General features: G+C 39.5%; 1 protein-coding gene across 2 annotated transcripts; it reads left to right on the plus strand.

The window, feature by feature from the left end:
* Positions 1 to 2,653: 2,653 nt before the first annotated feature.
* On the plus strand, positions 2,654 to 11,727 carry spdef (SAM pointed domain containing ets transcription factor). Of its 2 annotated transcripts, none has more exons than XM_006782863.3 (6): positions 2,654 to 2,990; positions 7,992 to 8,444; positions 9,143 to 9,340; positions 9,532 to 9,579; positions 9,838 to 9,972; positions 10,759 to 11,727. In XM_006782863.3, exons 2-6 carry the CDS (start codon positions 8,000 to 8,002, stop codon positions 10,935 to 10,937), a joined length of 1,005 nt encoding a protein of 334 aa, XP_006782926.1. In that variant the 5' UTR covers positions 2,654 to 2,990; positions 7,992 to 7,999; the 3' UTR covers positions 10,938 to 11,727. The 2 variants fall into 2 exon arrangements, with proteins under 2 accessions (XP_006782926.1, XP_035760514.1); XM_035904621.2 differs by lacking the exon at positions 2,654 to 2,990 and adding an exon at positions 7,527 to 7,737.
* Positions 11,728 to 16,255: the final 4,528 nt, after the last annotated feature.

Raw genomic sequence — 16,255 nt, forward strand, 5'->3', positions numbered from 1 at the left:
ACAACTCATACTTGTTCAGTCTTTTTCTGATTGTACTTTAACATATTTGTCTTTAACATTTAGCAAGTGAGTCCTGCAGATTCTGAGTTATAGCTCCTGGGCTTTTTGCAGTTTCTCTGATTGTTGCATGATCTGATGTTAGGTTAAATTTGCTTTTACGTCCAAACCTGGGAAGAGAGTCATGTGATTTGATTCTTTTCCACTTGCGAATAATCTCTCTCAGTACAGAATGACGGAGGTCAAATTGTTTGGAAATTACCTTATAACCCTTCTTGGATTGATGGGAAGTAACAGATGTTTGTTTAAGCTCACTGCTAAAACCTTTCTCCCTCAGCACTGTGTTAACAGACATGTGAATGTCCCAGACCAGCAAACTGCCAACATTTCTGCTTTTATGGAGGTGCTCACACTTGCTGATCGTCAGTTAATCATGTGAATGTGATTATCAGCAACTGGCTGCTACTTACCCTCTTAATTCTAATGGAAGCAGTAAGGCTTTACTGAGGCTTTTACTAACTGCTTTTGTATTTTAGCTTAGTCTTTGTTAAATAAGACAGTTTAGTATGTCATATGTCGTAGTTCCTCTAAGGTTTTACCTAATGTAAGAAATAAAACAGGTGTACCTTCTTTTTCACGTGACTGTACTTTTTTGATTGCCATTTAATAATATAATAATAAGGGGAAAAAACGTGATGATAATGATAAACAGTATTCAGCAGTTAAAAAATGACCTCCAGCTCTGTCGGTTATATTGTGAAAGCCCGGCACACCCACACAGGTGTTATGAATTATTTGGGTTTCATGATATCTTAGCTGAGAAACCACTGTTGAAACTAAGCACATTATCACAAAGGAATAATAAGTAAATTGTTAAGAAAAACAAAGTTTAACTGGATTATAAATTACAACATGGCATTAAAGAAGAAGAATGACTTGCAAATAAACTCGGGTGAGTAAGAGTGATGTCATGTCCACGCAACAATGGTGTTAATGTGCAGAATCTTAAAATTGCTGCTTATGGGGGCAGTAATAATAATACAAAGTAAATCTGCTTTTGAGAGGTTATTTAGCTAATTCTCAACAGGTTTGTATTTTTTAGGCGCAACCCTCCCATATGACAGCTGAAACCACTTTAATTATTTAAACAAGCCACAAGAAGACCCCATCTCAAAGAAAGTAGGTTTTGGGAGGAAAGCATCAGTAATTTTTTCCAAATAGTTATTCAAATGGAAAAACCAGACATGTAGTGAAGAGCAGTCTGAGTTAGGCAAATGCGTAAGCCAGAATTATTTTACTATTCAATATCTCCCTTTTTGCATCTCAGTGGAGAAACACAAGCAAACACTAACTGTAGGTAATATTAAATTTCATTCTGCTGAAGCATCATATTACTTCAGTGGATGCCTGTGCAAATATTCTCAACACAGAAAAGAGTCTATGGTTTCTCTTGGGTTTCTTACACGGAAATCATTTTAGAAGCTAAATGAAATATTACACCAGCTTTGTATGTGAGCACACCGGAGCGCTAACATGTTAACACCAAACTGTGACTTTAATGGTATATACAAACATTATTATCTTAAGTGTTTAGTAATTAATGTTTTTGTTTAAACAGAATCTCCTTCCATGTTCTTGAGTAGACAGTGATGGAAATACTCAGATTAGTGATTTACATTAAAGTGACACACATTTAAAATCTCACTTAATTTGTGGTGACTAACATATTAGATTAAAAATGTTCTTACAGCATAACCAATAACAGCAGTGCTGTAGAAAACAATGAGTCATTAAGTATGGCATTATTAGAGTTTTGAGAAGAAGCAGCTGTTTATTATCATCCATACTGGGGACAGGGGTTTGCTAATATACTTTATATCAAAGATCGGCATAGCTACCATGTTCTGCAAAGTCTGGTTTTGAAACCTAGAGCCCAGTATTTTTCCTCTCATTGTCATTGCTGTTTAAAACTAGATGTCACAAGTGAGGCGTGAATCTGGCATGCATGGTGCACTTATGTTGGCGACTTATCACTTACCTCCAGCTCTAACTTCCTTGTGATGACAATCAGGACTACAACGTACAAAATGAACAGCATGTTGTTTTCAGTCACCCCTTGAGCTTGCATTCAGGAAAGTGCTCCCTGAAGTCATGGGAAACAGAAGCCAATGATTGTCACTATGTGAGAAGTTACTACTCACAGCTCAGACATCAATAATAATATGTTTCCTATTTTTAACATCAACGGCATAAAAATGGTAAGTTTGTAATTAAAGTCTTCAAACGGTAGTGAAGTAAAAAGTAGGAGTACAAACAAAAACCAGCAACACATGGAAACGTGATAAGAAAAGTATTCCTAACTACAATTTTGTATTTGGCTACATAATCACTTACTTACTTACTTAAACAGCAATATTTATTTATTTATTTAATCTGATCACTTTGAATTCTCTCTCACCTAAACACTAAGGTTGGCTTGCAGTGTTTGAGGAGGTCTGAGCTAATCGGCAAAGACACACACACACACACACACACACACACACACAGAGAGAGAGAGAGAGAGAGAGAGAGAGAGAGTTGTCTGCATAAGTAAACATGGCTGCCTTATAAATATAAATTGCAGTCAATGGAGGTGGAATTCCTTTGCACTCACTCACCCAGCCACTAGTCCTCTTGGCTTCACTTTGAACACGCCCGTAGCAGGTGCTTTTTGAACTAAGTGTGCAGTTGTGTTTTAGGCTGTGACTTTCAGGTTAAGTATAATTCTGCCAAAACCAAAAACCAACCAACCAAACAAAAAAGCCTGAGAAGATTTGAGGAGACCTGGGTTTGGGGCTCAGTGACAGTCATCAGCAAGAAGCCGACTGAAGGTTGCCCGCTGCCTGTTGCGCCTCACCTTCAGGCAGCAACTGGCCACTGGCTGGAAACAGCACTGCATCTGCCAGCATCCAGCCAAGTCATTGACTCAAGAACATCAGAGCATCATTGCTGGGGTAAGACGTTGCTCTCTTAAACAGGGTCTTGGATGTTTCTGTAGCACAATCTTATTATAGGCCCATGATTTATAGGACATAAGCTGTATATCTGAGATATATATGTGTGTGTGTCTATAGTTTTCTTAGTAGTCTTGAACAGGTCGTGTAACCTAATTAGTGAAATCCAGAGATTTTGACTCTGTTAAAAAGCAACAGTTATTAAAGGGAAAAGTTTAATTATTAAATACATTCCCTGTTCATAATATGAAAGTTAAGAGTAAAAATATTGAAAAGAAACATTCAAACATTCCTGAACCAACTGCAAGTCAGATTAAGCAAATAAATAAATACCCAGTCAAATATAAAAGGAAAAAGAGACTGAGACCTGTTCTTCTTCTTTCATAAATCTCATGCAAATCTGAAAGTTTCCATTCAGAAAGGAAATATGCAAAATGTGGTCAGATAAAATGCTGTTGTCAGTTAGATGCTATAAACCACAGCAATAGACTGACTTTGAAACAAACACAAAAAACCCAACAGATTTCTTTCTGCTGTCACTGTGGGATGAGACGGGGAATTTCACTGTGGTTTTAATCAAAGGTGGAAATCAAATACGACTGCAACTACCTGAGACAGAAAGAAGAGAAATTCCAAAGAGGAATAACAGAAGCGGATTGTCTGCTCTGTTTCTTCCAAGGGTACAGGTGCATTTATATTCCTTTTCATGTCAAGCTAATCGATTATTTCTCAGAGGCCTTGTGACCTTGTTAGTATAGAAATGTATGAAATTATTTTTGTCTGTGTTTAAAGCCACAGTTTAATTAAAATCTTTTTAATTCATGGCACAGATAACAAGATAGCACACATAATCACACGTAAGGCATAACATTGTACAAACAGTGGGGTAAGAAAAACAGAAAAGACCTTTCTATTCCCCCCCCCAAAAAAATTTGCTATTCTCCCTTTATCAAAATATATAAACAACATCTCCTGATAATTTCATGCAATACTTGGTTACTTGATTCAGGAGGTTTGGTGTGAAATACTGGGGCAGGTTTTTACACAATCAAATAGTAGTTCTTTCCTGGTTGTCGGACCAGGTCTGAAGTCAAAAGTGTTTTTAAAGCTTTGAAACAGATATCATATCATATAAACACAGAAATAATGGCACACAATTTCATAGCTTTGCAATCAGTACACGTGAAAGGTAACAGTGATGATTGTATAAAGAGAGAACAAACCCTAGCTCCTTTTTCACTTCCATGGGGGGGGGGGGGGGGGGGGGGGGGGGGGGGCGGTGAGACCTGACTTCTCATGAACAATCTGCTGCCTCCGATCGCTCGGGAGACTGAAAATTATCCGGAATTCTCTTCTAAAGAAGCACGTTGACAGTTTGCTGACAGCTATTTCAGATTTGCAATAAGTTTCAAACCCACACAAGTTCAAAATTACATTAAATAAACAAAAAGTAAAAGATTCATGTTCCCATGAACCGGTCATATGCAAATATGAACTAGTTGCATCTAGAAAAACAAGTTGATGGTTCAACCAAATCCTCTACATATGCCCTGCTAGACATACTGGATTTGTTCCTTGTTCCTTCTTACGTTTTTCTCCTCAGTGGCTTCACAGCCCATTTCCCTCAGACTTGCAGGACTTCAGTTATGTTGGGTCAAGTGCAAAATTGTCCGATAGTTTCTGTATTTTTTTCTTTCTTTGTTTGTTTTGTTTTTAATTTTTATTTCTAGTATTTAAAGGTTAACCAGAGTGCCTGTTTGCCAGCGTGTGCTATGATCTGATAAAGTTATGGGTTGTGAATTGTGTCTCAAATAACATATATCATCACACTTTGTAAGGCAGCTGATGAAAAGGGTCATCCTTGTGTTTAACATTTAAAAAACTGTTGTTGTTTTTTTGCTTGTTTGGGTTGTTTTTTTTTTTTTTCTTTAATCTTGTGATGATTTACAATTTAAACCCAGCGCTCAAGAAACCCCCGAGGCCACATAACGGCAGCCCTTATATCTGTCTAGAACAGTGACAGGTTTATTTTTTTTTTATCCCATTTTCAAGTTTTCCAATCTTTAGGTCCAACCCCAATTAAATGAGGTTTATTACCAGCATAATTAGCTCTAAGTAGACTCTTTGTCAAGATTAATTTAGACCAACATCAAAGCCATTTTCCTTGGATATTGGCTTAATGCCTGCACACCTGACTAACAGCAGATATGAATCACCATACATCCCCTAGCAGTGTGGGTGGTTGGAAAAATTTGTTAAAAACAGAGTTTAATGGGATCAGTATTATAAGGCAATGTAAGTACAAGCACATGAAATAAACCTTTATTGCATAAAATAAGCACATAAACTGAAGCTATTTTATAACGTGAACAGAGCACCTGCACATGTCACTGCTGCAATAAAAAATTCCCTAAGGGAGCAATCTGCAGATCTAAATCTCCTCTTCCAACCAGCAGGCGTTTCTTTCAGAGCAACAGTCATATTAAGTAGGAGGAAGATGAAATTCCTTCCGTTTTTCTCTGAACAATGACTTCATGAGCAGGACCAAATTTCCCATGAGGAACAATAACAGGGGGGAAAAAAGGGGCGGGGGGTGTCACATGGCAAACAGTCACTCTTGGCTGTATACGCTTCTTTAATACCAGACTGAAACACTACCAGCATAACACTCAGTGTGTTTTGATCATGCCTTGATAGATGGCATCAGATCTAATCGCTGACCTTTTCTCTTTTTTGGTGCTTGAATAGATTCATCCAAGTTAAACAAGACCAGACATTTAGAGTTGTTTTAATCACTACTCATTAACTATAACAGTCACCTGTCTTCTTTCACAAAACTGTTCAACAATGCTGAATTGGCTCGCAGGTTAATATTTAGCTAGATTGGCTCCACTGGTTTGGAAATTTCACCACTTTCATTTTAGGAAAAGAATTTTTCCACATAAAAATATGACCCACAGGTTGGGCAAAGGACAATTCAGATTAAAAAAATCTCTTTGTGCAGCTATAACCATACAAAACTTAAGGCAGTGATACAAACTTCACCTCACATAATCACTGTATTTATGTTAAATAAGACCAAGCAGGTGGAAAAAATATGGTTCCCAGGGAGGGCGCCAGCATAGATGGAGTCCCATTCCTTCTGATTCCAAGGCTGACTTTGCTGAGTAAATGGAGCAAGCTCTAATGCTCCTGAAATGAATATCAGTGTCTTGACCAAACTCATTTAGAGATCAGTCAGGGCCTTAATCCCTCTCTGCAGGGGTGGGTGTTTGTGTCTTTCTCTGGTGTCCCAGCTTCCTTTTGGAAGAAGGTAATATGGCTAAATTTGCTTTGCTAATGGGCTTAGCGCAAGCTGTTACAGAGCAGAGTTGACACACAGCAGCAGGCTTGGATACCAGTGGCTTTTAATCTGACAGACTGATGGAGTAAAAGGCAGGGTGGGTGATATTTACGAGAAGTTTAGAGATAAAAGGAAGACTGTGGAGGCTATTTATCAATGGCATGCTGAGGTCCAAGAGCTAGAAGGGGATTTTTTTTTTCTTTTTGCAGTTGAATTTTCATTTAGTTGTGTTTGGCAATAGTGGAAATACAGTTTTAGCTTGTTCAGATTTTACATTTCTTTTTAGGTGAATATAGCCACGCAATCCACGTTTTCCTATTGCAGGCTGACGCGCCTGACCTTAATAGGAGACCAGTTCAGACAGCAGCTTCAGGGAGTGTGTAATCTGAAATCCCACATAACAGACAATAATTCTCCACTGAGTTGGTTTATTTTGAGAACTGGTAATGACAAGTAAAAGCATTTTAACAAGAACAAGAGTAGGAAAAAAAATCAAAGGTACAAACAGCATAAGCAACAAAACAGATAAGACCACGGCTGAGAAATTCACGTTTGTTAAAGGTTTGCAAACTAAATGGATTATTTTTCTTTCGAGAGCTCTCATGTCTCCGTGGTTTATTTCAAAGTTACCCTTATTGTTGGTTTTGACTCGGTGGATGCTATATATCACTTTTGCAAATTTTACGAGACTTTAATTGTTTGCACTTTGACAATTTACATGGTGACTCTCCCTGAACGTGTACTCTGTGGGAGTTTACTTCCTTTACTGTGGCATCAGCCACAGCTGCTGATAACCTGCTGCTGTGTCCTCCCATTTACCAGCTGTGGCAGGTAAGCATTATGGGTGTCATAATCAAGATTACACTTGTGCTACAGCTTACAAACCTTCATAAGTGTACACTTTTAAAGGCCACCTCCTATTAAAGGGCTGTTTTCATAAAGCCTACTCTTCATAAAACAGACATTTTGGCTGGGCAGATTTTATGCACGCTCTTCTCTCCACATTATCTAACTTCGATTTGATTAAAATCTCCAGCTGACAGTGGAGACAGAGGGCTGCAGAGACGGCACCTTGAAAGCCCGGGCAGACAGCAGAGCTGTTTCGGCTCTCAATACAAGTCACCTACCCCCATGAAACGAATCATTCTGGGCCAGTGACCCTCAAATAAGAGACTCAGTCAGATTCCATTTTGCCCCACGCCTGTCAGCGCTGTGTGTGTTTTAACTGTTTTGAGGGTCAGTATCTCCATTAGACTTATAGAGCTTCTTATAGAGCCTACACCAGCACAGTCTAACCTCAGTTCTCTGCACATTCATGCACAACTCTGATGGAGATCATTGCAAAAGTAAAGCAGCTGTCATTTTAGTATCTTGAGAAACAAAGGAGAGGACCTGTTTGAAAAGGTAACCATGACTTAAATCATGATTTTTTTTTTGCATATTTGTTTGATTAAATTACTTAAAATGAACTAATGTCTGTTGCAGATTTAAGTGGCATGCACACCTGTTACCATGGGCTTGTGTGACAGAGAGATCTTTCAGATTTTATGCTACGCCGAATAGTTACAAACTTTTAAATCACGTCTCACTTCATTTGCAGTTCACAGCATAGAAGTTTAATGTGGCTTTTTGTGTTTCTTTTTCTCTCTCTCTCTCAGGACCAGTTATGTCAAACCCAGTGGGCAGAGTACCAGAAACCACATCGTATGGGTCTCGGATTGGGATGACAGAGGACTCCCTCTCCATCTTGGAGCAAAGCAGAGGCTGCGAAGACCCCTGGGAGATGGGGGAAACCAAACCAAACGTGGAAGCCCTGGAGCGGGGCATGCCAGGCGTCTACCTCTCCTGCTTCGACATGCTCCTCACAGAAGATGCTACTTGGCTGGTGAAAGTTTCAGAGGCCTCTTCAGCACTGGCTTTACCCATGAACCGCGTAGAACCCCGGGAGGAACCGGAGCAGTGCCCGGTCATTGATAGCCAGGAACAGGGGATCTCTCCTGGCCTGGAGGGGCAGGAGGAGGAGCGATCCCTGGAGCAGGTGCAGAGCATGGTTGTGGGAGAAGTACTGAAGGACATTGAAACAGCCTGCAAACTGCTCAACATCACCCCAGGTAGGCTGCTTTCCAGCACACCTGCAGCTGTGGCGAGTGTATTACAGCGTATAACTGACAAAGAAGCTGACCTTAAACAAAACATATTTCATCTCCCCCAAAATGCTGAAGTGTTTCTCTGTATTTGCAAATATAGAAGTATTCATTCAGATACTTAAGCTACTGGATCTTACTCGCAAAATCAACACATATTTGTGTGGACACAGGATGACAGAACTCCTAAATCATATCCTTACTGACGCAAAGCTGTGTTTGCCTGCTCCAGGATCTGTTTAATCCTGACCTTTGCAAAGGTACTCCTGGATTGTAATAGTGATGGTTCTTGCCTGCCAGTAGACGTGTACACAGTCTTAAGGGCGAGGCCTCTCCTGCTCATAAAGCAAACAGAGGAAGCGTTTTTCATGTATTGTATGGCTTCTAGCTGTTATAAACCTATGCAATCCCCAATCGTCTGTTCTACTGATTAAAACTGTTGTGGCATAAAAGCTTGATTATCTTGTGGTTTCAGCAGATTTATTATGAGTCAAAGGCAAACAAAATACAGACAGGGTAAAGGTGAAAACAATATTGATATATAAATGACTTATCTTGATCCATATGACATTAGTGTCACTAAAGAAATGGTCCGAGATAAGGTCATTTATTGCATTGGCAGCTGGAAGTTTTCTCACTGATTTCATATCTATTTCCGCCTGCAGATCCGATAGAGTGGAACACTGGGAATGTCCAGAAGTGGCTGCTCTGGACTGAACATCTCTACAGATTGCCCCATGCGGGAAAGGCCTTCCAGGAGCTGACGGGAAAGGATCTGTGCGCCATGAGCGAGGAGGAGTTTCGCCAGCGTTCCCCGCAGTGTGGAGACACGCTGCACGCACACCTGGACATATGGAAGTCAGGTAATATTTATTTAACATGTTCAACATGTGCAACCTGCTGCACCCCCTGTGATGATTTTATTATCGGATATTTGGCTGCTGTGAACTTTTGAGCGGGTGCAAATTTTATTATTGCGTTCATGTGTGTTTGGGTGGGATTATTTGAAGTTCTCGCCTTTTCTTTAACTTTTCTGCATCTGTTTACTTTCCAGCTGCATGGATGAAAGAGCGGTTTTCCATTGGAGAGACTAAAACTACAGGTAAGATTCTTATGTTTGCATAAGCTGTCATGCAAGTTGCATTCACACAAAAAAATCCAACGCACAGTATAATTTTAACACTGTATTTTACATAGACGCTAATAACTATATGCTGCAGAATTTCAGTGAAAAATCAGGCTTTTGCATTGTGTATTTTCAGTGTCTCCTTGATCTTTTGGTCCCTCACGGTACAGAGCTTTTTCAATAAAACAATGCACAAGAACCCTGAGGACTGAATGGTTTTGTTTTGCTGTGCAGGCAGCGAGGAGCTTTGGTCTGAGGCAGATTCATCTTGCTCAGGTCAACCAATTCATCTGTGGCAGTTTCTCAGAGAGCTCCTGCTCAAACCCCACAACTATGGACGTTGCATTCGCTGGCTCAATAAAGAAAAGGGTACTTTCATTTTCATTTCATTTCTTCTTTATTTGCTCTATTTAGTCCTTAAACAAATGAATAAAACTTAATTTACCTGGTGTTTTTAAATAAAAGCAGAAAAATGTGTATGACATTGTGCTATTACAATTTAAGTGCTTTCTTCTTTTATTCTTCAGCTTAAAACAAAATGTTTTTAAAAAGATTTTACATTTCAATTTTTGTCGCAACTGCTTTTATCTCTTATTAGTTGATCTACTGTTTTATAGGCTCATCATACTGCTTTGATGCTCCAAAATCTTGACACATTAATTTAAAAAAATCAAAAAACAAACAGGAAATATTTTGAATGAGAGTAAAAGTTTTCAATAAATTTGCATTATTACAATTTAAAAGTAATAATTGTAGGACAACACTACATAAGGGGGCTATGTGTGTGAAAATTAGTAGAACAAATATAGTTATTTCATTCACTGTTCTTATTTTAAGGCAGATTTAAATCAGAATCTAATAGTGTGCAGGCCTACCTCCTTTTTTTCACAACCTGTAGTGCAATGGTACAAATTGGTACAAACATTACATCATACATCATTAAAGCGTATTTAAAGTGAAACCGCAATGGAATGAATGCCAGATGTATGTCAGGGTTTCGCTTATTTGGTTTGTTGATGCCTGAAAGGCAAAAAGCATGCCAAATGAAATATGAGTCCAAGTGGCGGACTTTTTATGTGTGCACATAAAGTGTAATCATCCACTGTTTTGCACGTGTTGTGTTGTGTGGTAATAACGGCTTTTGATTCCCACCAGGTATTTTCAAAATCGAAGACTCTGCTCACGTGGCGAGACTGTGGGGACAACGAAAGAATCGACCTGCAATGAACTACGACAAGCTGAGCCGTTCCATACGTCAGTACTACAAGAAAGGCATCATCCGCAAGCCCGACGTGTCTCAGAGACTGGTCTACCAGTTTGTTCACCCAGTATGAGACTGCAAGCAAAGTGGGAGGAGAAGGCAGAGGACGATGAGATGGGAACTAAAAAGACAAACTGTGTCACCATGCACCTGAACACCTAATTCCTGAGATGAAAAGGTGACATGGAACATGTGCACTGAATTACCCCAATGGTACACACCTGACTGCCAACACTGAATAACAGCTGGCAGCTGCTGCAGTCTTATCGGTGCAAAGCCAGACAGGAAGAGACAAAAACAGTGTAGCTGTTGAGGCTTTTTCCTGCTGCAAAATTAAAAAGACAACAGAATAAAAAAAACATAGACAAAGCAAAACAGAAAAACAGTACATGAACTGCCTTATTATTTGCATGATCTGCCTGTTGATGTTTCCCTAATGTAATTTCCAAATATCTTGAGCTCAAATCAAAGCGTTACAACTGATGGCTCTTCGGTAAAAGCGTCTACAGCTGCACTGGCTTTGTCTGAACAGGAAACTCTTCTTATCTCATCTTGAAGCACCTGAGAAATGGACTTCCTCTTTTTAGGAATTGCCTCAAATCCTGCTGTGGAAGTGTACTAGGGACCCTTGTATATATGTTTGTTTTCTAATGTATAACTTCTGAAGTGTGATGCATTCCTCTTTGAATACCTTTATATAGTTTACCCTGCCTGGTCCATTTACACAGCCGTATACTGCAGTTAATGCTGTGGGTCTTTGAAACCCAAAGTTTTCAAAATGTAATAAACCAAAAAGACTTGAAATGAATAATCATATACAAATGGAGACAAAATATGCAAAAAAATAAAGTTTTACCTGAGAATTGACGTGACATGTTGCACAAATTCATCATTCCTGGAATATGAAATGATTTTGCTCAGTCATTGCACTGGTTGGCAACTTGAAACACGGGATAAATTATTAAAACTTTTTTTTTCATTCTGTTTTATTAGTTATTTATGCATCTTTGGATGGCAGAGAGCTGGAGCTCCCAGCTGTCATAGGATCAGAGAACACCCTGGACAGGTTGCCAGTCTGTCACCAACTAGTCATACTCATTCACACCTGCAGCCAAGTTAGGATCACCAGTTAACTCAGTAGTACCGAATTTCCCAGAGGAACCCACCCGAGGGATTAACAAAGTTTTATCTTATCTTATCTTAGTATATCCTCAAACACAGAGCCTCTTTAGCTGGGACCTAGCCTAGCAGGGCAAAAATATGAAGTGAAAAATAAGCTGAACAAACATTTTGCTGGTTCTATTATGATAACCCATGATGCATTTTTAATAAGTTGGGGTTTTTTTACTTATAAAGTTGGGCAAGCACAGGGCGAACATGCAAATGAAACACAGAGAGGTCCCAGGCAACCACTAGAAACCGCTGCGAGTCACGGGTTAACTTTTGTTTTTAAATGCTTAATTGTCAAACGATGTCACGATCATTTCATTTCTGTATTTTACGTACATAAGTTTAGATTAGTTATTTATAGTTGGTTTACACAGCTTTGTGTATGTATGTGTATGTATGTGTAATGTGTATATATAGACACGTGTGTGTGTGTGTGTGTGTGTGTGCGTGTGTGTGTGATTTACATTGCTGTGCTTGAGAGCCACCATCTACCGGAACCAAATTGCTTGTATGTGTCTGCACATATACTTGGCCAATAAACACGATTCTGATTCTGATTCTGATCTCAGTGTCAACTTACTGCTGCACCTGTTAAACAATCAAAAAAGTCAAGATAAAAAAATAATTCAACTGCACCATGACAACAAAACTGTAGGCAAACTTTTGAAATAAAAATTTCGAAAGTTTAGCATGTTATTCTTGCCATAAAGTCTGGACACAGAGTTTAATAATCTCCCATAAGGGAGCTGCACTGGAGCTTTAGTAGCAGTTTGTTCTGTTGTTGCGGACGGCAGCAGGGTGAAAAGATTGTGGCTGTGGCGAGTATTTCTTTATAGGGTCCATTGAGATCTGCACAAAAACCTACCCTTCAAAACGGTCCTGGGAAGCCGATCTCTACAAACTAATGTGGCACAAAGAATACGTTTGTGAAGGACAAGATGCGGCTTGAGCTAAAGCTGCGCATGGTCCCAAAGTATTGATGCAGCTGTTTTTTTGTTTTTCTTGTATTCTTACACCCCTCTCTCCCCTTTTATGTCCCAATAACTGTAAAAACAGTTAACTGCTCTTCCACAGATTGGCAGTGTTTTGAGCCAAAGGTGCCTTGTGACTCACATGTTGACTTTGCAAACAGGAGCAAATTAAACTAGAGCCAAGAGAGAAAAACAAAATGTGCAATACAGTAGGACACCGGGTCACCCTGCTCATGCCAGATGCTTTCTGTTGCTCCTGAGGGAACAAGAATGTAGCACATGAACTTAGCCTTCCTTAGAGCACTTAAAAAAAACAATGTGTAATTTTTCTGAGTTTTCTTTACCAGAACATAGATGTGTGATAACTGGCCAAATGGTCGATAAAAACCAAGGCTAGGCCCATGGCAGCAGATATGGTGCAGGCCTGCTTTTGTTTAATCTACAAATGAATTTGCCAGGCATTACATTTACACAGCTCTCGTGGTTTCTACCAGCAACAATCACTAATTGGGAAACACCTGCTAATGAGCCTCACTTTGCTTGTATCATGTTTTTTTCACAAAAGCGATGTAAAAATGTCTTATATTATAAACTATAATGAAAGCTGTCACCAACACCAGCCATAAATAATTAATTTACACTTAAGTATAGAACACTAAAAAGGCCAAGCGACCCCCCCCCCCATACAATTTCATACTTGGTCTCTGCCAGAACCTTTCAATGATGTTCAAACCCCCAGAGACACAATGTCCATATGTCATAACACAGTTGATTCATTTTGCACACATAACCTATGCAAATGTGCTTACATGTGGTGATCAGTGACATTCCTGTTGCCAATATTGTCTCTTTAACTCACAGGCTCTGCTTACAGAGAGTAGCTGCTTAAGTGCCTGAATGTGAGCATCACACACACATATTATTAGAATGTTCAAAAAATAGCCAATAAATATTTAATAGGTCTCATTTGCAAGTTTATTCTTCTTTATGTTTTTCTGAAAGTGCAATATCGCCTAAATAAGAAGCAGTAATGAAATACTGTTTATTTACAGGCAGCTTCTGTATCAGTCATCATGGTAGGCCTTTAGCCAATAAGCATATCCTTGATAATCCTCCTCACTGACTCTGAGAATGATTGGGCATTGCAAGATAAATTTCATATTTTATTCAGCAGGATGTGAAACTAGTGACCGAACCCAGAATGTTACGAGAAAAGGTTGTTTTTTTTTTGTTTGTTTTTTATTAAGGTCAACCAAAGAACTCGCCCTTTGAGGACTTCACTTTTCAGACTTGAATTTGATTTGATTTCTTTTTCATTCAATGGGAGGGGATACAAATCCCTGGGTGGCTGGGGGAGGGGTGGGGGGTTGCATCAGGAACCGCGTCAAAATCTACCAAATCAAATATTTGGAGCTACATACCACCATGACCTCTTGTGACTCGATGAGTAGCTGAAAGCAATTTTTTACAAGCCCTCCCAAATTGATTGACAGCAACGATATCTGCTCTGACATCATTCTTGATGTCTCTCCTCCTCTGCGTTGTGTTAGCACACACATACCTGTAAACTCTCTAGAGGGCACACATCACTTCTGTCTGATAGAAATTCACACGAGACTAAAAGATGCTCCACCCCACAACTATGTTCATGTGAACATCTACTTGAAGTTTATTTTAGTTCCATGTACTCTGATTTAGCTCTTTCACACCAGTTTAACACATCTAGAAATGTCTAAGCCAGTGGTTCCCAAACTTTTTTTGCTGGGCCTCCCTTTGTTTTACAAGAAAAATACCCCCCCCGTGCGCGCGCACGCACACACGCACAAACACATCCTCCAACCACACACACCCATATTTTGCTCCATTGCGGTTTATTTCACACCTCAAACATTTAGTAAACAATTAAGCAAATACAAGTAATCTGAAGGTAGTAAGAAAAAAAACTACTAACTCTTTTACACTGCGTCTGCACGTACACGGGTGATTTTGAAAACGCAGCTGTTTTGTCCACACGTAAATGGCGTTTGGAATCACCGAAAACGGAGATTTTTTAAAACTCCTTTTGGGGATTTATGTGTGGATGAGGAATACAGAGTTCATCGCAATGTTAAAGGTGCCTTCTTCCACATCACGCTGTGCGCCACGTTATTGTTTACAAGAGATGAATTGCAGAATGGCAGATAGTCAGATTAACAGTATTTTGTCTCTATCTTCAGGTTTTACACGCTTACATTTACACATGCAGTTACTGTCCCTCTATTTAGAAAGGCAGAGGCGTCACAGTGTAATTATTTTACATGTAGTTGTTTTTTTTTCCCTGTGTAATAATATTCAACATTGCTATCAATACATTTTTCAAAAAATGCCTCTCTGTGCAAAATGGGTTTAAAAACATAAACAACTGTGGGATGCTGTTTGTCCTTGGTTTGGACAGGGGGAACAAATCCTGGCAGGATCAGCCTGATATCATTTGTATCCCACTGTAACTTTACTGTATAAAGAGCTAATATCTCCAAAATGTCAGGAGTAGTTATTTATTACAACAAGTGTTTGTGAACTAAAAATCAAGAATGTGGGATAATGTTTGTCCGTGATTTGAAGAGCCCAGCACATGCTCTCGATGCAGGGAAAACCAATTCTGCAGGGGAGACCTACCTTGGCACTTGTGCAGGTGAAGCCAAAGGGAAGATATGCTTCACCATATTTTCTAGTCTTTGGCTTAGAATGAAGTTGGTTTGGAAACATATTCAGGTCCTGCTTTGCATTTGTGTGGGCGCCCCATGCTAGCCTGTCCAAGCGTTGTTTTTTCCCTTTTCATGCTGCCCCCGCCCCCCCTGCAATGGCTCTGCGCCCCCCTAGGGGGCGGGCCACACACTTTGGGAAGGTCTGGTCTAAGCAAACATCTGTGGGATCAAAACTCTTTGTTCAAACTTTTTTTTTGTTGTTGACTGGATCTGTTTGCTGTGTCTAAGTAAATGAAGTGAATGTAAAATCAGCTTTGTGAAGTTCCTAAAAGGCTCAACTCTTATCATCTAATTACTTTTTCTGTATATTCTTTTCCGGTTCATGTCCTTACTGTCATGTTAACTTTTCCCACCTCCAACTGTGCTCTCAAGAAGTCCAACAGGTTTTGAGAGATTTCACAATTGCACTCAATCTTGCAGTGAGTCAGAGGGTGAACATCTGCCAAAACGAGGTGGCCCGGAGCTATGCGGACCAGTTTACTGTTGTGGATGAAAAGCGGTTCTTT

The sequence above is a fragment of the Neolamprologus brichardi genome, chromosome 5 (genome assembly GCF_056152115.1).
Source record: "Neolamprologus brichardi isolate AB-2024 chromosome 5, ASM5615211v1, whole genome shotgun sequence".
Taxonomy (NCBI): Eukaryota; Metazoa; Chordata; class Actinopteri; order Cichliformes; family Cichlidae; genus Neolamprologus; species Neolamprologus brichardi.

Coding starts and splice junctions, on each gene's coding strand:
- spdef (XM_006782863.3), top strand. CDS start 8,000: ATGTCAAACCCAGTGGGCAGAGTACCAGAAACCACATCGTATGGGTCT. Junction 9,341..9,531: donor CCTGGACATATGGAAGTCAG/GTAATATTTATT, acceptor TTTACTTTCCAG/CTGCATGGATGAAAGAGCGG. Junction 9,973..10,758: donor CTGGCTCAATAAAGAAAAGG/GTACTTTCATTT, acceptor GATTCCCACCAG/GTATTTTCAAAATCGAAGAC.